The following is a 25,672-nucleotide window of genomic DNA, read 5'->3' as shown; positions in this document are numbered from 1 at the left end:
GGATTGAAAAATGGCATCCACGTCTCATCCATTGTCACAACCGACGAAAAGAAAGTCCCATTCGTGCTGTCGTTGCGCGTCAACATTGCTTGGCAACATGCCACACGGGCAGCCGTGTGGTCGTCCGTCAGCATTCGTGGCACCCACCTGGATGACACTTTTCGCATTTTCAGGTCGTCATGCAGGATTGTGTGCACAGAACCCACAGAAATGCCAACTCTGGAGGCGATCTGTTCAACAGTCATTCAGCGATCCCCCAAAACAATTCTCTCCACTTTTTCGATCGTGTCGTCAGACCGGCTCGTGCTAGCCTGAGGTTGTTTCGGTTTGTTGTCACACGATGTTATGCCTTCATTAAACTGTCGCACCCACGAACGCACATTCGACACATCCATAACTCCATCACCACATGTCTCCTTCAACTGTCGATGAATTTCAATTGGTTTCACACCACGCAAATTCAGAAAACGAATGATTGCACGCTGTTGAAGTAAGGAAAACGTCGCCATTTTAAGTATTTAAAACAGTTCTCATTCTCGCCGCTGGCGGTTAAATTCCATCTGCCGTATGGTGCTGCCATCTCTGGGATGTATTGACAATGAACCCGGCCTCATTTTAAAACAATGCGCATGTTTCTATCTCTTTCTAGTCCAGAGAGAAAAAAATCGGAGGCCTTAGAACTTGAATGCACCTCGTATTAACAGTTTGTCCCTGTGGTTCGAGTACATGACGAACTAATCCTTTAAACTCAAAGAAAACTATCAGCATGGGTTTGAGATTTGACCTGACCTGACGAACTTTTTCTAGTCTTGGGGAACCTTCCTCGACCCACTGTGAAGACTGAAACTTGATCTAAATATCGTAACCGTAGATCAAGGTCTCATCACCAGTTATGATTCTCTTAAGGAACACCTCGTTCGCGGCGCTGTGGTTAGCACACTGGACTCGCATTGGGGAGGACGACGGTTCGATCCCGCGTCCAGCCATCCTGATTTATGTTTTCCGTGATTTCCCTAAATCACTCCAGGCAAATACCGGGATGGTTCCTTTGAAAGGGCACGGCCGACCTCCTTCCCTGTCCTTCCCTAAAGCGATGAGACCGATGACCTCGGAGTTTGGTCTCTTCCCCCAAAACAACCCAACCCAACTTCGTTCGCAGTTGCGCGATCCGAAAGCTCTTCACAGATTGCGAGGAGAAGGCCTTTCTCGCCTTGACTTAAGAGCCGTGGGACGAAATTGGCAGCAACAGGTTGTATTCCAAGATGCTGTGTCAAGATTTCATGACACGATCCAACTGAAATGATACATTCTTCTGCAGTCTCTCGGACAGTCAGTCTTCGATTTGCAAGCACAATTTCGTTGACGTTCCTGACACGAGCGTCATCGGTAGTCGTCGAAGGGCGTCTTGAACGACGGTCATGTTTAACTTCCGTCCGGCCATATTTAAACCGCGTGAAGCCTTCATAACACCGAGTACGGCTTAAGCACTCATCATCGTAGGCTTCCTGCATCGTTTGGTGGGTCTCTGTAAAGGTTTTCTAGAGTTTGACGAAACATTTGTCCGCCTCCGGCAGCTGAGTGGTCAGCGCTACAGAATGTCAATCCCAAGGGCCCGGCTGGGTTGGAGATTTTATCCGCTCAGGGACTGGGTGTTGTGTTGCCCCAATCATCATCATTTCATCCCCATCGACGCTCAACTGGCCGAAGTGGCGACAAATCGAAAGGCTTGCACCCGTCGTACGGTCTACCCGACGGATGGCCCTAGTCACACTCATTTAAATTTTTGCACAAAATTTAAAGCAGAGGCGTTGCTGCCATCTCGAAATTCGCAAACTGTGCGACATAACGTTCTACTCAATACAGCAGTCAACAATGACTAACAGACATACAACAATGAAACGCAGGCGTGTGCAGGGTTGCCAACCACCGCTCCAACACGCCATTTGCGCAGAAACTACGAATGTCCCAGAATTTTTTTGAAAAGACCTCGTGTTTACTGCTTTCGCACCAGACATATGAAGTTACTATTGCAATACTGAAAAGCTGTGTATTTCAGGAGCGAATGCGCTGCATTGTTTTCATGTTGATAAAATCAAGTAGACTTACAATGTTAATATCAACCACTGTGGGTGTTATCTGCATTAAGGCATGGGTCAAGAACCTTCAAAACTGTCAACAAAATTTATATTCTCTTAAGCATTTCTTACATTAAATGCAGGGTAAATTTTGAAAAATGACACGTTTCATTGATCAATATTGCAGACTCCTGTCATCAGTGGTGTATTTTTCTATTTGACTGCTCAATTATATGTCTTGAGTTTAAACATAGAGATTTAATCCTCAATTCTATTGGTTTTGCACCTACTTTTGCAATATTCCATTTACAAAAATATACTGCATGTAATATTATTATTTCAGTGCACTCTATTGGAATACAGGCTTTGTGAGTAATATATTTTGCACATAGTATGTGTGAAATTGTTACATCCCAAAATTTAGAACTGGTAAAAATATACAATTGCACATGAATTGTCTGTACACATAATTTTGTGTGATTTATTTTTAATTGACTGTTACATGTGTACACTCATGCTCAAAAATTAAAGATAATATGTGTGTGTGAAATCTTACGGGACTTAACTATGGTTCAAATGGCTCTGAGCACTATGGGACTTAACATCTATGGTCATCAGTCCCCTAGAACTTAGAACTGCTTAAACCTAACTAACCTAAGGACAGCACACAACACCCAGTCATCACGAGGCAGAGAAAATCCCTGACCCCGCCGGGAATCGAACCCGGGACCCCGGTCGTGGGAAGCGAGATGGGACTTAACTGCCAAGGTCATCAGACCCTAAGCTGACACACTACTTAACCTAAATTATCCTAAGGACAAACACACACACCCATGCCCGACGGAGGACTCGACCCTCCGCCGGGATCAGCCGCACAATCCCTGGCTGCAGCGCCCAAGACCGCTCAGCTAACCCCTCGCGGCTAAAGATAATGTTGATACAGGGTGAAAGAACGCTCTGGTGGGCGGTTTGCGCGTTTAAATAACCTCGGGGTATGACCATGCGGTGCATTTGACCTGCGGTCGTCGCACGTTAGTGCTGGCAGCAGCCCACAGAGGTGTGTTGGTGCATGTCAGAGTACGGTGCAGTGAGTAAGGGTGCAGACGTTTTCAGACGTGCGAATGGTGACTGTGTGTTGAAGAACACATATTGATGACGTTATGAGGGGTAGAATACTAGTGCGACTGGTCAAACATAGCAGGTCGTAGCACGGGCCCTCCGTGTGCTAGAAAGTGTGTTCTCGAGATTCTGGCAACGATTCCAGCAGACAGGAAACGTATCCAGGCGCTACAGTACGGGACGTCCACAGTGTACAACACCACAAGAAGACCGACATCTCACCATCAGTGCTGCAAATAGCCTGGCTCGGGACCTTACTGCAGCCACTGGAACAGTTGTCTCCACCAGACAAACAGTCTACAGACGACTGAACAGACACGGTTTATTCGCGCGGAGACCTGCAAGGCGCATTCCATTGACCCCCGGTCACAGGATAGCCCGTAAAGCCTGGTATCTAGAACAAAGTGCGGTCATTGGAACAGTAGTCCCAGGTTACGTTCATGGACGAGTCCAGTTATATATAGTCTGAACTGTGATTCTCGCCGGGTTTTCATCTGGCGTGAATTAGGAATCAGATACCAACCCCTTAATGTCTTTCAAAGGGAGCTGTATGGAGGTTGTGGTTTGATGGTGCGGGGTGGGATTATGATTGGTGCACGTGCACCTCTGCATGTCTTCGATAGAGGAACTGTAACAGGTCAGGTGTGTCGGGACGTCATTTTGCACCACTTTTCAGGGGTGCAGTGGGTCCCACCTTCCTCCTGATGGATCATAACGCACACCACCGAGCTGCCATCGTGGAGGAGTACCTTGATACAGAAGATACCAGGCGAATGGAGTGGCCTGCCTGTTCTCCACATCTAAACCCCATCGAGCACGTCTGGGATGCTCCCGGTCGACGTATCGCTGCATGTATTCAAACCCCTACGGCACTTCAGGAGCTCCGACACGGACTGATGTGCAAGAATGGGAGGCTATGCCCGAGCAGCTGCTCGACCACCTGATCCAGAGTATGCCAACCCGTTGTGCGGCCTGTGTACGTGAGGATGGTGATGATATCCCATACTGATGTCGGGGTACATGCGCAGGAAATAGTGGCGTTTTGTAGCACATTTGTTTCGGGACGGTTTTCTCAACTTATTACCAATACTGTGGACTTACAGATCTGGGTCGTGTGTGTTCCCCATGTGCCTCTGCTATTAGTGCCAGTTTTGTGTAGTGACACGTTGTGTGGCACTACGTTCTGCAGTTATCCTTAATTTATGAGCGTCGGTGTACATTGTTCATTATTTCTTGGCGGATTACCATATGGTTCAAGACTGTATAGCTGTTGGCGTACCTCTTTGTGGGTGTCCAGCAGGTAGGAGCGGTAGAACAGGTACTTAGCGACGGGCTCGGCGGAGCGTAGGTCCCCCATCATGGAGTACGTCATCAGGGCGTACAGGGAAGCCTTGTACTCCGCTGCCGTGGCTGAAACCGAAACCAAACCATCATCAGTAGTCAAGTCATAAATTTCTGTCAGTCAGTACCTGTTTATTTATTTTTTATTTATTTATTTATTTATTGTTCCGTGGGACCAAATTAAGGAGAAGTCTCTATGGTCATGGAACGAGTCAATACATGAAATTATAACACGATTGTAGAAACAGATAAAATGGAATATAAGAAACATATTCAGGCGACACGTCATTAGTTTAAATAAAGAAAATCAAGAATGTAACACTGGAATTTGCTTAATTTTTTAGCTCTTCCAGGAGCTCCTCGATAGAATAGAAGGAGTGAGCCATGAGGAAACTCTTCAGTTTAGACTTAAAAGCGTTTGGGCTACTGCTAAGATATTTGAGTTCTTCTGGTAGCTTATTGAAAATGGATGCAGCAGAATACTGCACCCGTTTTTGAGCCAAAAATACCCTTTTTGAATCAGAAGAATTACCCCAAAAAATAATACCATATGACATAAGCGTATGAAAATATGCGAAGTAGACTACTTTTCGTGTTGAAATGTCACTTATTTGAGATACTGTTCTAATGGTAAATAAAGCGGCATTTAGTTTCTGAACAAGATCCTGAACATGGGCTTTCCACAACAGCTTACTATCTATCCGTACGCCTAGGAACTTGAACTGTTCCGTCTCGCTTATAACATGCCCATTCTGTCTGATTAAAATATCAGTTCTTGTTGAATTGTGAGTTATAAACTGTAAAAACTGAGTCTTACTGTGATTTAGCATCGAATTATTTTCCACAAGCCACGAACTTATTTCATGAACTACATTATTTGATAATGTTTCAATATTACACACAAGATCCTTCACTACCAAGCTGGTGTCATCAGCAAACAGAAATATTTTTGAATCACCTGTAATACTAGAAGGCATATCATTTATATAAATAAGAAACAGCAGTGGCCCCAGCACCGATCCTTGGGGAACGCCCCATTTAACAGTGCCCCATTGGGACTGAACATCATTACCACTCTCAATATTGCGGAGAATTACCTTCTGCTTTCTGTTCTTAAAGTAAGAGGCGAACCAATTGTAAGCTACTCCCCTTACTCCATAATGTTCTAACTTCTGCAGTAATATTTTGTGGTCAACACAGTCAAAAGCCTTCGTTAAATCAAAGAAAACACCTAACGTTCGCAACCTTTTATTTAATCCGTCCAAAACCTCACAGAGAAAAGAGACTGTAGCATTTTCAGTTGTTGAGCCATTTCTAAAACCAAACTGTACATTTGACAGCAAATTATGTGAATTTAAATGCTGCAGTAACCTTGTATATACAACCCTCTCGATAACTTTAGCAAACACCGATGGCATAGAAATAGGTCTATAATTATCAACATTATCCCTGTCTCCCTTTTTATAAAGTGGCTTCACTACCGAGTACTTTAATCGGTCAGGAAACCGACCACTCCTAAAGGAAAAGTTACAGATATGGCTAAGTACTGGGCTAACATAAATGGAACAATACTTCAGTATTCTGCTAGATACCCCGTCATATCCATGAGAGTTCTTGGTCTTTAGTGATTTAATTATTAACTAAATCTTCCTCTTGTCAGTATCATGGAGGAGCATTTCAGGTAACAGTCTCGGAACACTTTTTTCTACGAGCGCTATATGATTCCCTGTTGGGACTAGGTTTCTATTTAGTTCACCTGCTATATACAGAAAGTGATTATTAAATACTGTACATATATGCGACTTATCAGTAACACGGACATTCCCACTACGCACTGATTCTATATCCTCGACCTGTCTCTGCAGACCAGGCACATCCTTTATGACTGACCATATGGTTTTAATTTTATCCTGAGACTTAGCTATTCTATCTGCATACCACATACTTTTTGCCTTCCTAATAACTTTTTTAAGCACCTTACAATACTGTTTGTAATGGGCTACTACATTTAGATTGTAACTGTTTCTAACGTTTTGATATAATTGCCACTTTGTTCTACAAGATATTCTTATACCTTTAGTCAGCCACCCAGGCTGCCTGTTTGTGCTAGTACCCTGTTTTGAACGTTCTAACGGAAAGCAACTTTCAAAGAGCACGAGAAAAGTCTTGAGGAAAGCATTATATTTATCGTCTACTGTATCAGCACTATAAACATCTTGCCACTCTTGTTCCTTGATAAGGTTTACGAAAGTCTCTACAGCAACTGGATCAGCTTTCCTGAAACGTTGGTAACTATATTTAACCTGCGTTGCAGCACAAAAATCTTTTAGACTTAAAATTTGTGCATCATGATCTGAAAGGCCATTCACCATTCTGCTAACAGAATGCCCTTCTAGTAATGACGAATGAACAAAAATATTGTCTATGGTTGTTCTACTGTTCCCTTGCACTCTCGTTGGAAAGAATACGGTTTGCATAAGATTATATGAATTAAGGAGGTCTACCAGCATCCTTTTCCTTGCACAATCACTTATACAATTTATATTGAAGTCACCACATATAACTAACTTTTTGTATTTCCTATAAAGTGAACCAAGAACCTCCTCTAGCTTTAGCAAAAACGTTGTGAAATCGGAGTCTGGTGATCTATAAATAACAACAGTAAGAAGTTTAGCTCCACTAAATTTAACCACAGCTGCACAACATTCAAACACCTTTTCAGTGCAGTACTTTGAAACATCAATTGACTCAAATGGGATACCGTTTTTCACATACATGGCTACTCCCCCACACCGCAAAGAGCTCCTAGAAAAGCTGCCAGCCAACCTGTATCCTGGTAAAGGAAGCCTCTGAATTATCTCCTTATTTAAGAAGTGTTCAGATATACCAATAATTTCAGAGTCAACATCTATAAGTAATTCACTAACTTTATCTCTAATGCCTTGTATGTTTTGGTGAAATATACTAATTCCCTCATTAATCGGATACCTAAGCTTTGTCGAAAGTGGTTTCTTTGTTAGAGAGACTTCCCTTAAGCAGGAATACCTGTCAGCTGTCAGTGCAAAAACAAGCCTATTTAAATTCATGAAGAGCTCACCTGTGTTTTGGTGAAATATACTAATTCCCTCATTAATCGGATACCTAAGCTTTGTCGAAAGTGGTTTCTTTGTTAGAGAGACTTCCCTTAAGCAGGAATACCTGTCAGCTGTCAGTGCAAAAACAAGCCTATTTAAATTCATGAAGAGCTCACCTGTGTTACTTTTATCTTTGTCTCCAGGATGAGACTTTCTGGAAGATACACGATGAAACTTCCTGGCAGATTAAAACTGTGTGCCTGACGGAGACTCGAACTCGGGACCTTTGCCTTCACGGGCAAGTGCTCTACCATCTTTTTTTTTTTTTTAATCTCATTTTTGTTCGTTTTCGTTCGTTGTATCTGCTCGGGGCGGACGTCGCAAGACAGCAGTTTCAGTTCGTCGTTGTTCCATTAACTCAGTTTTTTTGTTACAGAGAGCAGCTAACCCTCTGACCGAACGCGCTGAGTTACCGTGCTGGCGTCCATCTGAGCTACCGAAGCACGACTCACGGCCGGTACTCACAGCTTTACTTCTGCCAGTATCTCGTCTCGTACCTTCCAAACTTTACAGAAGCTCTCCTGCGAAAGGCAAAGGTCCCGAGTTCGAGTCTCGGTCGGGCACACAGTTTTAATCCGCCAGGAAGTTTCATATCAGCGCACACTCCGCTGCAGAGTGAAAATCTCATTCTGAAGATACACGATGTTTTTGTGACGTTGCAAGAAGTATGGACAACATGCGCCATTCTGTTTCAATCTATTTTATCACCTGAAGGTGATGTGAATTTAGATCTTAGGAAGACACGGATGCAAGGGAAGCAGCCGCGTTATTTGGCACTAAAGAGGGAAAGAAATTGGTATAGGCATGCATGTTCAAATACAAGGATGTGTAGACTGCCAGAATACGGCGCTGCGGTCGGCAACGCCTATGGAAGACAACAAGTGTGTGGCGCAGTTGTTAGATCAGTTACTCCTGCTACAATGGCAGGTCATCAAGATTTAACTGAGATTGAACGTAGTACTATAGTTGGCGCACGAACGATGGGGGACAGCGTCTCTGAGGCAGTGATCAAATGAGGATTTTCACGTACTACCATTTCACGAGTGTACAGTGAATATCAGGAATCCGATAAAGAATCAAATCTCCGACACCGCTGCAGCCGGAAAAAGAACCTCCATGAACAGGACCAACGACGACCGAAGACAGCCGTTCAGCGTGATAAAAGTACAACCCTTCCGCAAATCGCTGCAGATTTCAATGCAGGGCAATTAAGAAGTATCAGTGTGCGAACCATTCAATGAAACACCATCCATATGGGCTTTCAGAGGCGAAACCTACTTGTGTACCCTTGATGACCGCGTGACACGAACCTTTACACCTCGCCTGGACCCGTCAACACCTGCATTGGAATGTTTATGATGGAAACATGTTGCCTGGTCGGACAAGTCTCGTTTCAAATCGTGTCGAGCGGATGTACGTGTACGGATATGGAGACAACCTCATGAATCCATGGACCCTGCATGTCAGCAGGAGACTGTTCAAGGTGGTGAAGGCTCTGTAATGGTGTGGGTCATGTGCAGTTGGAGTGATATGGGACCCCTGATACGTCTAGATACGACTCTAACAGGTGACACGTAAGTAAGCATCCTGTCTGATCACCTGCATCCATTCATGTCCACTGTGCATTCCGACGAACTTGAGCAATTCCAGCAGGACAATGCCACACCCCACACGTCCAGAACTGCCACAGAGTCGCTCCAGGAACTGAGTTTAAATACTTCCGCTGGCCACCAGTCTCCCCAGACGTGAACAGTATTCAGCATGTCTGGGATGCTTTGCAATGTGTTGTTCAGAAGAGATCTCCACCCCTTCATACTCTTACTGATTTATGGACAGCCGTGCAGGATTCATGGTGCAGCACTACTTCAGACGTTAATCCAGCCCATGCCGCGTCAATTCTGCGTGCTCGCGGGGGCCTTACACAATATTAGCAGATGTACCAGTTTCTTTTGCTCTTCAGCACTGATTTATATTGGTCGCTCGTAGAAGCTTCTAATACAGTAATTTTGAAAGTGAATGCTTGACTGTCTAAACGCGTAAACGTCAACGCTTTTTACCCTGTAATGCGGTGGTTGAACCGTCGTTTTAAAATTAACATTGGAGCATGTTTACTTGATGGTAGCGTAGAGGTGTCGAAGTACTTGTTGTTGTTGTGGTCTTCAGTCCTGAGACTGGTTTGATGCAGCTCTCCATGCTACTCTATCCTGTGCAAGCTTCTTCATCTCCCAGTACCTACTGCAACCTACATCCTTCTGAATCTGCTTAGTGTATTCATCTCTTGGTCTCCCTCCACGATTTTTACCCTCCACACTGCCCTCCAATGCTAAATTTGTGATCCCTTGATGCCTCAAAACATGTCCTACCAACCGATCCCTTCTTCTAGTCAAGTTGTGCCACAAACTTCTCTTCTCCCCAATCCTATTCAATACTTCCTCATTAGTTATGTGATTTACCCATCTAATCTTCAGCATTCTTCTGTAGCACCACATTTGGAAAGCTTCTATTCTCTTCTTGTCTAAACTATTTATCGTCCACGTTTCACTTCCATATATGGCTACACTCCGTACAAATACTTTCAGAAACGACTTCCTGACACTTACATGTATACTCGATGTTAACAAATTTCTCTTCTCCAGAAACGCTTTCCTTGCCATTGCCAGTCTACATTTTATATCCTCTCTACTTCGACCATCATCGGTTATTTTACTCCCTAAATAGCAAAACTCCTTTACTACTTTAAGTGTCTCATTTCCTAATGTGATTCCCTCAGCATCACCCGACTTAATTTGACTACATTCCATTACCCTCGTTTTGCTTTTGTTGATGTTCATCTTATATCCTCCTCTCAAGACACTGTCCATTCCGTTCAACTGTTCTTCCAAGTCCTTTGCTGTCTCTGACAGAATTACAATGTCATCGGCGAACCTCAAAGTTTTTACTTCTTCTCCATGAATTTTAATACCTACTCCGAATTTTTCTTTTGTTTCCTTTACTGCTTGCTCAATATACAGATTGAATAACATCGGGGAGAGGCTACAACCATGTCTTACTCCTTTCCCAACCACTGCTTCCCTTTCATGCCCCTCGACTCTTTTTAACTGCCATCTGGTTTCTGTGCAAACTGTAAATAGCCTTTCGCTCCCTGTATTTTACCCCTGCCACCTTCAGAATTTGAAAGAGAGTATTCCAGTTGGGATATAAAAATAACTAATTAAATTTCAATTTAACTTTCATTGACACCTTTCTGTACCCTAGTTAGACTCAGTAAATAGTAGCACAGATCATTTTTGTGTGCAGTATTATTGTACTGGATTGTTTCAGTTAATGTTGTTAGTAAATACACTGCTGTAACAAGTGCTAATATCGTGCCGGACCTCCTTTGCCCGGCGTAGTGCATCAACTTGATGTGGTATGGACTCAGCAGTTATTTGGAATATCCCTACAGAAATGCCGACCCACAGCTGTCCATAATTACGAAAGTGTTTCCGCTGCAGCATTTTCTGCGCGAACTGACCTCTCGATTGTGTCTCGTAAATGTTCGATGGGATTCATGTTGGGGCGACGTGGATGGCGAAACTATTCGCTCTAATTGTCCAGAATGTTCTTCAAACCAACCGGGAGCAATTGTGGCCAGGAGACATGGCGCATTGTCATCCATGAAAATTCCGTCGTGTTTGGGAACATGACGTCCATGAATGGCTGCAAATGTCCTCCAAGTAGCCGAACATTACCATTGCCAGTGAATACGTAGGATGGAAACTTCCTGGCAGATTAAAACTGTGTGCCCGACCGAGACTCGAACTCGGGACCTTTGCCTTTAGCGGGCAAGTGCTCTACCAACTTTTTTTTTTTTTAATTTAAATGTCCCAAAAGAAAAATCATATATAAAAAAGAAGGAAAAGAAATATAGGACTGAAGTGACATCCTCGTCACTTCACTGGGAGTACATCCTATCCCTCGAAACAACGTAAACCTGGGACTTCCCACCGCTTCGGGGGGTTATGAAACATGCAGCCTAGAAAGTTCGCAAAATTCGTTTTATATTTAGAGTGGCGTCGGATGATTTCGTGTTGTTCTAGTAGATAATGTCAATAGTCCATGCCCGATATCAATGTCCGCGAGAGCACGTAGTGCGATGCGTGTCCTCCAATCCATCGGATTGCCGATGTTTTTTTGTGAGGGGAAAAAGGCAGAGTCAGGGAAAAATAAGGCGTCCGACGTGATCGTGGATTCGTCGGTGCGTCTGAGAAGGGCCATGATGCGTTGCGTCAGCCGCCAAACATCCTTTGCCTCACCGCACTGCAGAGAATGTTCGTCGGTGTCCTGCATGCCACATATAAGGCAGAGCGGGGAATCTACCATGCGAATGTCGTACAATCGTTGGCGGTTGACTGTCTTGCGGTTGATTAGTGTATACCATGACGATCGCGCTGCTGTGGTGAGGAGAGGTGTATGGACAGCTCGCCAAATCTGTCGCCAGTTTCGAGTTGGGTATTTATTTAAGTTCGACAACATTGCTGCCATGATGACGCCGCAAGTATCGATATATCTCACGGGTAGTGGGGATTCTTGTAGAAGGTATTTGTAACTGAACATAACTAAAATCAACAAAAAATCGCGCGACGTGAGAAAAAGAGGGCGAGATTGTGCCTACCGCCACCGATGGTTCAAAGGACGTTGGAAGAAGCACATCCAGGATGGCCGACGTGATGGCGTGTTGCCGTTGGTTCCAAGTGCGTAGCGTCGCTCGCAGGTATAGTGCTAGAGCCTTGTTCCGCACATCCGTGAGGTTAAGTCCTCCAGCATGGTGTGGGAGAGTTAAAGTCTTGTATTTGACCTTAAACAACATTTCTTGGCTGACATAGTATCCAAAGGCCGCCATCAATCTGTCAGCAATACCATGTGGCATTGGCAGTACCTGTGCCAGGTGCGGCAGTCGCGAGGCCAGGTGAACATTAGTGTAGTCACCCCTTTGGAGCAGGTCGTGCGTTCGGAGTGAATTGTTACGTATGTGCAGTCGGACGTTCTGGAGGAGACGTCGATAGCTCGCCGCCGCTGATTACCATAGCGATCGGGTGAACAATATACCTAAGCATCGCAAGATGTCCACCGTCGTAAACGGACTGTGCAGAGCGTCCAGCCCTCGACCGATGTGCATGATCTTGGTTTTATTCATGTTGACCCTGCTTCCCGCAGCTACTCCGTACGTAGTAAGAAGGGTAACCACCTGACTTACTTCGTTCTCCGACCGGACGAGTATCATCAAGTCGTCGGCATATGCACGACACGTGAAGGAGCTCGCACGGAGTCGGACGCCTGTTAGAGTCCGTCTAACCAACTCAGCTACCGAAGCACGACTCACGCCCGGTACTCACAGTTTTACTTCTGCCAGGACCTCGTCTCCTGCTTTCCAAACTTTACGTAGGATGGAACTTAAATAGTGGCAACACTGCTGTGGAGACACTGTGCAATCGAACCTACCATCGTCGCAGATAGCCCACGTTTTGACCTTGCCCCCGAGCAAAGGGACTCGCCCGTTCGACGTCATCGGCGTGCGCACAACCGAGAGAAACACAGTCACTCGTGAGCGAGCGGTCTAGCGTAACGGTGTCATAATGTTTTCGAAACAGGAACAACAGAGTTGGATTAAGATTGAATGTGCCAGAGGTTCAAACAGCGCAACAGTGTCATCGAGGTATTCAAGAAGGGTGCGGGCAATCGGCATTGCCGTACAGAGCAGTGGCACGTCGGGTAAAAGCCTTCAACGAAGGTCGGCAAACTGTGGCAGAAACACATCGGGCAGGTCGTCCTGGCGTCTCTGAAGGAGAAGTGCATGCTGTTGCCGCGTTAGTGGACAGTGATCGACGCCATACGATTCGTGAGCTCGCCCACGAAACCAGATTAGCGACCATACGACTGTGCATCGCATCCTGAAGGAACGCTGGGCATGCGAAAAACTGCATCAAGATGGGTTCCACATGACTTAACCGAAATGCATAAATGGGTGCGTTACGACGCTGCTCAGACTAGAGATGGGCAAAACTCTTCTTTTCAGAGATCAGATCAGAACTGTTCACTCCCTGAAATGAAGTAGCTCTTTTTCATGACTCACCACTCATTAACAATAGAAAATAAATGGAAGGCACATTGGCCTTTAAACTTGGTTTATTCCAGTACTGTACCTGTATTTCGATCTTATTTGATCCTATTTTGAAGAAACACAGATAATGAGTAAGAATTTTGTATTGTTTGTTGAAATTTCCACGATATGACAAAGTTTTTGATTATTGATTTATTTTGCACTGTCGTGGTTTTTTGGGTGATCGGAAAATGTTGTAACTTGAGATTTACATTAACAATATATTTGGCTATAATGTATTAAAATTTCATTAACCTTGTACAAATACATCGCAAGCCATATATTTTTAAAGTGAACGTTTCCTTCCAAAGACGCCTAAAATCGCAAAATCCGTACCAGAATAAGAAAAAAAAATATAAATTTGACTGTAAGACTAAAGTGCTGCATATAGCCTTACGCAGAATAAAACAAGGAAAATATTGGTGTATCACATTTTGCGATACGTTTATCGGTTCGCTCGTAATTAAAGCGTAAATTCGAGTGTCCATAATAAAAATCCTATAGTAAGAGGAATCGTCAGGAACCTAATCTGATCAGTTTAAACAAATAAAAATAAAATAAAAACAAATGATGTATACATAACATAATAATGTAATATACATAGCGGTATTACTACGAAGAACAATATCCAGTAGAGACGAACTCTGATGCAGAAGCGCTGAGTCGAGCAGGTCGAGCCGTGAGCTGTATTACTGCATGAGCTAAGACCACAGAGACAGAGTGACACCTGAGTTGCTTTGCTCAACGCTCTGGCTAGAATCGAGAACGGTGGGGTGAGCGTTGAGCTGGCGAGTTCCGAGGGTGGGGGGAGTGGTGAACGGCCACCAGTCACCCGCTCCGAGACAAATCGTCCGTTCTCTTGCATGTAGTTCTTACGTTCTCCGCTAGGTGGCTCTCTGTCCTGTTGCTCGCATCAACTGCCCAGAGGGCAGGACGTGCGACTGAAACGATCGCCGACAGAGTGCAATGCTAAGTTAAGCTGCGCCAGACACTGCACGCGGCAGAGGACGCACAGAGACGGCACGGCATATGTGAAACACAAAATCCAATGGGGCACTGCACAATGCAGGCAGCCAAGGTAGAAGCAGGGCAGAGGCCGGCGCCGGCTGTGTTGTGTGGCGTGCACTGTGCTCTGACCAGCAGAGGCACCACTGATATGGTCCGTCTCTCTCTCTCTCTCTGCCGTGGGAAACGTTTGGAGCTACCGTTCTGTTTTTCTGAATCACTGATTGTTCACTCCTTTGAAAGATTCAACTCTATGAATGAGTCCAGGAGCGGATCCCCCATCTCTAGCTCAGACGCGCTTGGAGCGCTATGAGTGCGGAGAGGCTTTCTTACGCCGTAACGTAACACTGGATGAGACATGGGCCACATCGTACGAGCCAAAGCTGAAATGCCAATCCAACGAATGGTGTCATTATGGGTCGCCGCGAAAGTCGAAAGAGCGTCAGGGCCCCAGTATGGCGAAATTTATAGTGATTGTCGTGTACGACTGTGATGGTGCTATCGACACTCCCGGGGTAACAAGGCCGCCCAGCAGTGTTAGTGACGTCACACTAAGCAGCCCATAGCCGACGCAGCAGTCCACGGACACCTCCGTACAGGCGCGCCTGATGCTAACCATCTTCTGTCCGTCATACAGAAAGGAGCCAACTATAATTCGAACCAAAGACCAAATTATATATATTCTTGTAAACAGCATAAAGGTTCATAACGAAATACCGATTACATATACGGGCAGGAATAGGTTCTAGAACTCCTCTGAAAAGTGTTTATCTTCAGTACCAGAATGAACATCAAATTGTCAGGTTTTCTAAATAGAAAAACACTTTGTTAGTAATAGACAGCAATAATGAGACTTGCAGTTGGTGGTTTCTACGTGGAAAAGGAAACAAGCTGTAGAGAGATTGAAAATGGTAAGTAAAGAGAGCCTCAGCCTTTTGCTCACATTCTTACACGTAATGCACTTGGTTGTTTTTCATTTCCTTACCTTTCATAACATTTATAATATTGTTTCAAGAAGTGTATCTTCAATAGCAGAGTGAACTTCAAATTGTCAGGCTTTTCTTAAAGGAAAGACCAGTCCCTTAGTAATACAGTGCAAGACAGAATCTTGTGTTGAGTGATGTCTATGTTAAAAGGAGGATATTTGATATCTACCTTTTGTTTCCTTTCTTTATTACTGGGGATACACTTGTAAAAATTCTTAAAAAGAGCTGTCATCATGAGCATATGAGTAAATTCACAATAGTCATGTGTTTTATGAGATAAAGCGAACTCTTGTTACCTTATTGTAAACGAAAGTTGTGAGGGTTTTGCTATGTATGGCAGTGTTTAAGATAATTTACTTTCAGTGTAATAGCTTCAAAATGTTAAGTCCTGCTGTCAGTTGGCATTTGTCACCACCTGTATGCGAGTTTTAAAGCTAAATAGCGTTCTGACAATTATAAATTAGTGGCAAAGTTCCTGAATCGATTAAATTTATTCCTGCCCGTATATGTAATCGGTATTTCGTTATGAACGTTTATGCTGTTTACAAGAATATATGTAACTTGGTCTTTGGTTCGAATTATAGTTGGCTCCTTTCTGTATGACGGACAGACGGTCATCAGCACCAGGCGCTTCTGTACGGAGGTGTCCGTGGACTGCTGCGTCGGCTATGGGACGCTTAGTGTGACGTCACTAACACTGCTGGGCGGCCTTGATATCCCGGGGGTGTCACTGTTATCCTAACGCATTACGGTCCTCCACGGCAGTCCGCCAATGCACAGTATTACTGTTCGTTTTTGGAGCATCACCTGCGACCAGCTTTGCGAAAGAAGCGGCGACACTTTCTGCGCAACCCACCCTTCAGTTTGCACGACAATCCGCGGGCGCATACAGCGCAAGCTGTGGCTGCTCTGTTCGGTCGATGGGACTGGGAAGTACTGTACCATCCACTATACTCCCCGAGCTTAAGTCCGTGTGACTTTGATTTGATTCTGAAGATGGAGGAAACACTTCGTGGCATTGGCTTCGGAACTGTTCCAGAGATTCGACAGGCAGTAGACTGCTCCATCCGCAGCCATCAACGCCTTCCACATCGCTGGCAACGGGTTCTACACAACACTGGAGACTACGTTGAAGGACAGTAACAGGTACAGACATGTAACTGTTTTGTATCGGTTGTGAATAAATACGAGGGCAGTTCAATAAGTAATGCAACACATTTTTTTTCTGAAACAGGGGTTGTTTTATTCAGCATTGAAATACACCAGGTTATTCCCCAATCTTTTAGCTACACAACACTATTTTTCAACGTAATCTCCATTCAATGCTACGGCCTTACGCCACCTTGAAATGAGGGCCTGTATGCCTGCACGGTACCATTCCACTGGTCGATGTCGGAGCCAACGTCGTACTGCATCAATAACTTCTTCATCATCCGCGTAGTGCCTCCCACGGATTGCGTCCTTCATTGGGCCAAACATATGGAAATCCGACGGTGCGAGATCGGGGCTGTAGGGTGCATGAGGAAGAACAGTCCACTGAAGTTTTGTGAGCTCCTCTCGGGTGCGAAGACTTGTGTGAGGTCTTGCGTTGTCATGAAGAAGGAGAGGTTCGTTCAGATTTTTGTGCCTACGAACACGCTGAAGTCGTTTCTTCAATTTCTGAAGATCTGGTGATCCGTCGATCATCTCGAACGAGTGTGTTCGCACGCTCCGCCATTGCAGGAGTCACAGCTGTGCACGGCCGGCCCGCACGCGGGAGATCGGACAGTCTTGCTTGACCTTGCGGCGATGATGACACACGCTTTGCCCAACGACTCACCGTGCTTTTGTCCATTGCCAGATCATCGTAGACATTCTGCAAGCGCCTATGAATATCTGAGATGCCCTGGTTTTCCGCCAAAAGAAACTCGATCACTGTCCGTTGTTTGCAACGCACATCCGTTACAGACGCCATTTTAACAGCTCCGTACAGCGCTGCCGCCTGTCGGAAGTCAATGAAACTGTACGAGACGAAGCGGGAATGTTTGAAAATATTCCACAAGAAATTTCCGTTTTTTTCAACCAGAATTGGCCGAGAAAAAAAAATGTGTTGCATTACTTATTGAACTGCCCTCGTAGTTGCCACTATTGAAGTTCCAACACTCGTGAGAGGTTCAGTTGGATCAGAGCACCCAGCCCATTCCATGTAAACACTGTCCATATCGCTATGGAGGCGCCATCAGCTTGCACAGCGCCTTCTTGACTTCGTGGGATCTGCGCCACACTCCAACCCTACCGTCAGCTCTTACGAACTGAAATCGAGACTCATCTGGTCGGTTCACGGTTTTCCATTCGTTTAGGGTCCAACAGATACGGCCACGAGCCCGGGAGAGCCGCTGGAGGCGACGTCGTGCCGTTAACAAAGGCACTCGCGTCGGTCGTCTCCTGCCACAGCCCCTTGACGCCCGTTTTCGCCGCACTGTCCTGACGGATACGTTCGTCGTACGTCCCACACTGATTTCTACATCTACATCTACATGTCTACTCCGCAATTCACATTTAAGTGCTTGGCAGAGGGTTCATCGAACCACAATCATACTATTAATCTACCATTCCACTCCTGAACAGCGCGCGGGAAAAACGAACACCTAAACCTTTCTGTTCGAGCTCTGATTTCTCTTATTTTATTTTGATGAACATTCCTACCTATGTAGGTTGGGCTCAACAAAATATTTTCGCATTCGGAAGAGAAAGTTGGTGACTGAAACTTCGTAAATAGATCTCGCCGCGGCGAAAAACGTCTTTGCTTTAATGACTTCCATCCCAACTCGCGTACCATATCTGCCACACTCTCTCCCCTACTACGTGATAATACAAAACGAGCTGCCCTTTTTTGCACCCTTTCGATGTCCTCCGTCAATCCCACCTGGTAAGGATCTCACACCGTGCAGCAATATTCTAACAGAGGACGAACGAGTGTTGTGTAAGCTGTCTCTTTAGTGGACTTGTTGCATCTTCTAAGTGTCCTGCCAATGAAACGCAACCTTTGGCTCGCCTTCCCCACAATATTATCTATGTGGTCTTTCCAACTGAAGTTGCTCGTAATTTTAACACCCGGGTACTTAGTTGAATTGACAACCTTGAGAATTGTACTATTTATCGAGTAATCGAATTCCAACGGATTTCTTTTGGAACTCATGTGGATCACCTCACACTTTTCGTTATTTAGCGTAAACTGCCACCTGCCACACCATACAGCCATCTTTTCTAAATCGCTCTGCAACTGATACTGGTCTTCGGATGACCTTACTAGACGGTAAATTACAGCATCATCTGCGAACAACCTAAGAGAACTGCTCAGATTGTCACCCAGGTCATTTATATAGATCAGGAACAGCAGAGGTCCCAGGACGCTTCCCTGATATCACTTCAGTTTTACTCGATGATTTGCCGTCTGTTACTACGAACTGCGACCTTCGTGACAGGAAATCATGAATCCAGTCGCACAACTGAGACGATACCCCATAGGCCCGCAGCTTGATTAGAAGTCGCTTGTGAGGAACGGTGTCAAAAGCTTTCCGGAAATCTAGAAATACGGAATCAACTTGAGATCCCCTGTCGATAGCGGCCATTACTTCGTGCGAATAAAGAGCTAGCTGCGTTGCACAAGAACGATGTTTTCTGGAACCATGCTGATTACGTATCAATAGATCGTTCCCTTCGAGGTGATTCTTAATGTTTGAATACAGTATATGCTCCAAAACCCTACTGCAAACCGACGTCAATGATATAGGTCTGTAGTTCGATGGATTACTCCTACTACCCTTCTTAAACACTGGTGCGACCTGCGCAATTTTCCAATCTGTAGGTACAGATCTATCGGTGCGCGAGCGGTCACTTCACACACTGTTGCTTGTCTGTTAGCACTGACACCTCTACGCAAACGCCGCTGCTCTCGCTCGTTAAGTGAAGGCCTTCACCCACTGCGTTGCCTGTGGTAAGAGGTAAGCCCTGAAATTTCATATTTTTGCACTTAATTAACACTGTGGATTTCAGATTATTGAATTCCCTATTGATTTCCGAAATATGTCTCATGCATCTCCTTGCAAGTACAATTCCACATTCAAAGTCTGTTAATTCCTCTTGTGCGTCCGTAATTACATCAGAAATCTTTTCACATGAATCTTCTGAGTACAAATGACAACTCCATCACTGCACACCACAGTTTTTAATAGTTTCACACACCTGTAAGTATGGTTTGTATGCTGTGCAAAATTCATCTAAGAATCTCTCTTACTTATGAAGAAAAGTGTACCTAAAGCAATAAATGCAGCCAATAGTAAGTGAAAAAAATGATGAAATCTTGCATGTAAAAAAATTATTTTATTATGTTTTTTTAACTTCCACTATGTGTGTGAATCTTCAATCCTTCCTAGTCATGCTGACAAAGTTTTAAGATTCCTTTAATTTACGTCTATGGTCACAATCTTTTCTGTTTAACAGATTATCGGTTTTGGGCTTTAATGTCCATCATCAGATCTGTTTCATAAAAACAAAGTCCTAATGTACTGCAGCCATAGTGGCATCGTCAAATGTTAAATGCATTTGACGATGCCACTATGCCTGCAGTACATTGGGACTTTGTGTTTATGAAACTGATCTGATGATGGTCATTAAAGACCGAAACCGGTAATCTGTTAAACAAAAAAGATTGTGACCATAGATGTAAATTAAAGGAAACTTATTACATATACAGGTCACTGTGTTTTTTCACGACGATGTCACAGATTGTGAAAGTTTTAAGAGTTTATTTGTAAAAGCATAGACAGCGGAAATTAAAATGTCCTGTGGTGCCTCTCCTTCTCCAAGTAAGCCCGTTTGACATCCAATCCCCCTTAGCGGATTAGCAGTCATCTGCCCTGCTATGTGTGCCACCTACTGCTGGGTGCTGTTGCTGGCTCATAAAAAATGCTTCAGATGGCTCTAAGCACTATCAGACTTACCAATCTGAGGTCATCAGTCCCCTAGACTGAGAACTACTTAAACCTAACTAACCTAAGGACATCACATACAGCCATACCCAAGGCAGGATTCGATCCAGTGACCGTACCAGCAGCACAGTTCCAGGCTGAAGCGCCTAGAATCGCTCAGCCACCGTGGTTGGCTGCTGGCTCGCGGAGGGCTCTTTTATATCTACAAACTTGAAATGGCGACCCTGCCAGGATCTCCCAGTCCTTCCTTTTTTTCTTTTTGGTCATCAGTCTACTGACTGGTTTGATGCGGCCCACCATGAATTCCTTTCCTGTGCTAACCTCTTCATCTCAGAGTAGCACTTGCAACCTACGTCCTCAATTATTCGCTTGACGTATTCCAATGTCTGTCTTCCTCTACAGTTTTTGCCCTCTACAAAAATGGTGGCTCTGAGCACTATGGGACTCAACTGCTGTGGTCATAAGTCCCCTAGAACTTAGAACTACTTAAACCTAACTAACCTAAGGACAGCACACAACACCCAGCCATCACGAGGCAGAGAAAATCCCTGACCCCGCCGGGAATCGAACCCGGGAATCCGGGCGTGGGAAGCGAGAACGCTACCGCACGACCACGAGATGCGTTGCCCTCTACAGCTCCCTCTACTACCATGGAAGTCATTACCTCATGTCTTAGCAGATGTCCTATCATCCTGTCCCTTCTCCTTATCAGTGTTTTCCACATATTCCTTTCCTCTCTGATTCTGCGTTGAAGCTCCTCATTCCGTACCTTATCAGTCCACCTAATTGTCAACATTCGTCTACAGCACCACATCTCAAATGCTTCGATTCTCTTCTGTTCCAGTTTTCCCACAGTCCATGTTTCACTACCATACAATGCTGTACTCCAGACGTACATCCTCAGAAATTTCTTCCTCAAATTAAGGCCGGTATTTGATATTAGTAGACTTCTGTTGGTCAGAAATGCCTTTTTTGCTATAGCGAGTCTGCTTTTGATGTCCTCCTTGCTCCGTCCGTCATTGGTTATTTTACTGCCTAGGTAGCAGAATTCCTTAACTTCATTGACTTCGTGACCATCAATCCTGATGTTAAGTTGTCGCTGTTCTCATTTCTACTACTTGTCATTACCTTCGTCTTTCTCCGATTTACTCTCAAACCATACTGTGTACTCATTAGACTGTTCATTCCGTTCAGCAGATCATTTAATTCTTCTTCACTTTCACTCAGGATAGCAATGTCATCAGCTAATCGTATCATTGATATCCTTTCACCTTGTATTTTAATTCCGCTCCTGAACCTTTCTTTTGTTTCCATCATTGCTTCCTTGATGTACAGATTGAAGAGTAGGGGCGAAAGGCTACAGCCTTGTGTTACACCCTTCTTAACACGAGCACTTCGTTCTTGATCGTCCAATCTTTTTATTTTCCTCTTTGTTGTTGTACATATTGTATATGACCCGTCTCTCCCTATAGCTTACCCCTACTTTTTTCAGAATCTCGAACAGCTTGAACCATTTTATATTGTCGAACGCTTTTTCCAGGTTGACAAATCCTTTGAAAGTGTCTTGATTTTTCTGTAGCCTTGCTTCCATTATTAGCCGTAACGTCAGAATTGCCTCTCTCGTCCCTTTACTTTTCCTAAAGCCAAACTGATCGTCACCTAGCCCATTCTCAATTTTCGTTTCCATTCCTCTGTATATTATTCTTGTAAGCAGCTTCGATGCATGAGCTGTTAAGCTGATTGTGCGATAATTCTCGCACTTGTCAGCTCTTGCCGTCTTCGGAATTGTGTGGATGATGCTTTTCCGAAAGTCAGATGGTATATCGCCAGACTCATATATTCTACACACCAACGCGAATAGTCGTTTTGTTGCCACTTCCCCCAATGATTTTAGAAATTCTGTTGGAATGTTATCTATCCCTTCTGCCTTATTTGACTGTAAGTCCTCCAAAGCTCTTTTAAATTCCGATTCTAATACTGGATCCCCTATCTCTTCTAAATCGACTCTTCTTCTTCTATCACATCAAACAAATCTTCACCCTCATAGAGGCTTTCAATGTATTCTTTCCACCTATCTGCTCTGTCCTCTGCATTTAACAGTGGAATTCCTGTTGCACTCTTTAATGTTACCACCGTTGCTTTTAATGTCACCAAATGTTGTTTTGACTTTCCTGTATGCTCAGTCTGTCCTTCCAACAATCATATCTTTTTCGATGTCTTCACATTTTTCCTGCAGCCATTTCGTCTTAGCTTCCCTGCAATTCCTATTTATTTCATTCCTCAGCGACTTGTATTTCTGTATTCCTGATTTTCCCGGAACATGTTTGTACTTCCTCCTTTCATCAATCAACTGAAGTATTTCTTCTGTTACCCATGGTTTCTTCACAGCTACCTTCTTTGTGCCTATGTTTTCCTTCCCAACTTCTGTGATGGCCCTTTTTAGAGATGTCCATTCCTCTTCAACTGTACTGCCTACTGCGCTATAGCGTTAGAGAACTTCAAACGTATCTCGTCATTCCTTAGTACTTCCGTATCCCACTTCTTTGCGTATTGATTCTTCCTGACTAATGTCTTGAACTTCAGCCTACTCTTCATCACTACTATATTGTGATCTGAGTCTATATCTGCTCCTGGGTACACCTTATAATCCAGTATCTGATTTCGGAATCTCTGTCTGACCATGATGTAATCTAATTGAAATCTTCCCGTATCTCCCGGCCTTTTCCAAGTATACCTCCTCCTCTTGTGATTCTTGAACAGGGTATTCGCTATTACTAGCTGAAACTTGTTACAGAACTCAATTAGTCTTTCTCCTCTTTCATTCCTTGTCCCAAGCCCATATTCTCCTGTAACCTTTTCTTCTACTCCTTCCCCTACAACTGCATTCCAGTCGCCCATGACTATTAGATTTTCGTCCCCCTTTACATACTGCATTACCCTTTTGATATCCTCATACACTTTCTCTATCTGTTCATCTTCAGCTTGCGACGTCGGCACGTATACCTGAACTATCGTTGTCGGTGTTGGTCTGCTGTCGATTCTGATTAGAACAACCCGGTCACTGAACTGTTCACAGTAACACACCCTCTGCCCTACCTTCCTATTCATAACGAATCCTACACCTGTTATGGCATTTTCTGCTGCTGTTGATATTACCCGATACTCATCTGGCCAGAAATCCTTGCCTTCCTTCCACTTCACTTCACTGACCCCTACTATATCTAGATTGAGCCTTTACATTTCCCTATCCAGATTTTCTAGTTTCCCTACCACGTTCAAGCTTCTGACATTCCACGCCCCGACTCATAGAACGTTATCCTTTCGTAGATTATTCAATCTTTTTCTCATGGTAACCTCCCCCTTGGCAGTCCCCTCCCGGAGATCCGAATGGGGGACTATTCCGAAATCTTTTGCCAATGGAGGGATCATCACGACGCTTCTTCAATTACAGGCCACATGTCCTGTGGATACACGTTACGTGTCCTTCCTAGTGACTACAATGTAGCCAATACTCACTGGCTAGCCGGCGGTCCCTGGGCAGTGTTCCCGTCCTGGCGTCTGACAGGTGGTAGGGCCAGCCAAAGTCGCCCTCCTCATTGGCGGAGACGTTTCTGAGCCTGGCGACGGCGGCGGCAGCCACCTCGCTGCGGGACGCGACCAGAGCCAGCGCCAGAGAGGCCGCAGACAGTGGAGGGGGCGCCGAGGATCGGTCCAGCAGCAGCGACCGCTCCAGGAAGTAGCGCGCTCGCAGGCAGCACTCCTCGTCACCCTGCATACACAGATGGGCAGACGAGTGTGACCTATGTGATGCTAAATACATATACATCTACACTCCTGGAAATGGAAAAAAGAGCACATTGACACCGGTGTGTCAGACCCACCATACTTGCTCCGGACACTGCGAGAGGGCTGTACAAGCAATGATCACACGCACGGCACAGCGGCAAATTAGGGACACTGTTGCTCCTGGGGTATCGGCGAGGACCATTCGCAACCGTCTCCATGAAGCTGGGCTACGGTCCCGCACACCGTTAGGCCGTCTTCCGCTCACGCCCCAACATCGTGCAGCCCGCCTCCAGTGGTGTCGCGACAGGCGTGAATGGAGGGACGAATGGAGACGTGTCGTCTTCAGCGATGAGAGTCGCTTCTGCCTTGGTGCCAATGATGGTCGTATGCGTGTTTGGCGCCGTGCAGGTGAGCGCCACAATCAGGACTGCATACGACCGAGGCACACAGGGCCAACACCCGGCATCATGGTGTGGGGAGCGATCTCCTACACTGGCCGTACACCACTGGTGATTGTCGAGAGGACACTGAATAGTGCACGGTACATCCAAACCGTCATCGAACCCATCGTTCTACCATTCCTAGACCGGCAAGGGAACTTGCTGTTCCAACAGGACAATGCACGTCCGCATGTATCCCGTGCCACCTAACGTGCTCTAGAAGGTGTAAGTCAACTACCCTGGCCAGCAAGATCTCCGGATCTGTCCCCCATTGAGCATGTTTGGGACTGGATGAAGCGTCGTCTCACGCGGTCTGCACGACCAGCACGAACGCTGGTCCAACTGAGGCGCCAGGTGGAAATGGCATGGCAAGCCGTTCCACAGGACTACATCCAGCATCTCTACGATCGTCTCGATGGGAGAATAGCAGCCTGCATTGCTGCGAAAGGTGGATATACACTGTACTAGTGCCGACATTGTGCATGCTCTTTTGCCTGTGTCTATGTGCCTGTGGTTCTGTCAGTGTGATCATGTGATGTATCTGACCCCAGGAATGTGTCAATAAAGTTTCCCCTTCCTGGGACAATGAATTCACGGTGTCCTTATTTCAATTTCCAGGAGTGTATATTCTGTAAACTGTTTTTGGTACTTGACATGCAGTTCCATCGTGTCCGCAT

The 25,672-nt window shown here is 45.1% G+C and overlaps 1 protein-coding gene across 1 annotated transcript in view; it reads right to left on the bottom strand.

The window, feature by feature from the left end:
- Positions 1–25,672, bottom strand: part of LOC126109449 (C3 and PZP-like alpha-2-macroglobulin domain-containing protein 8) — a 968,006-nt gene that overhangs the window by 90,261 nt on the left and 852,073 nt on the right. The window contains exons 22-23 of the mRNA XM_049914479.1: positions 24,286–24,538; positions 4,474–4,604 (exon numbers count right to left, since the gene is read on the bottom strand). Coding sequence (XP_049770436.1) covers positions 4,474–4,604; positions 24,286–24,538 — 384 coding nt within the window. The remainder of the gene's footprint in view (positions 1–4,473; positions 4,605–24,285; positions 24,539–25,672) is intronic.

The sequence above is a fragment of the Schistocerca cancellata genome, chromosome 12 (assembly GCF_023864275.1).
Source record: "Schistocerca cancellata isolate TAMUIC-IGC-003103 chromosome 12, iqSchCanc2.1, whole genome shotgun sequence".
Taxonomy (NCBI): Eukaryota; Metazoa; Arthropoda; class Insecta; order Orthoptera; family Acrididae; genus Schistocerca; species Schistocerca cancellata.
Note: the sequence above shows the minus strand (reverse complement) of the source record. Positions and strands in the feature narration are given on the sequence as shown.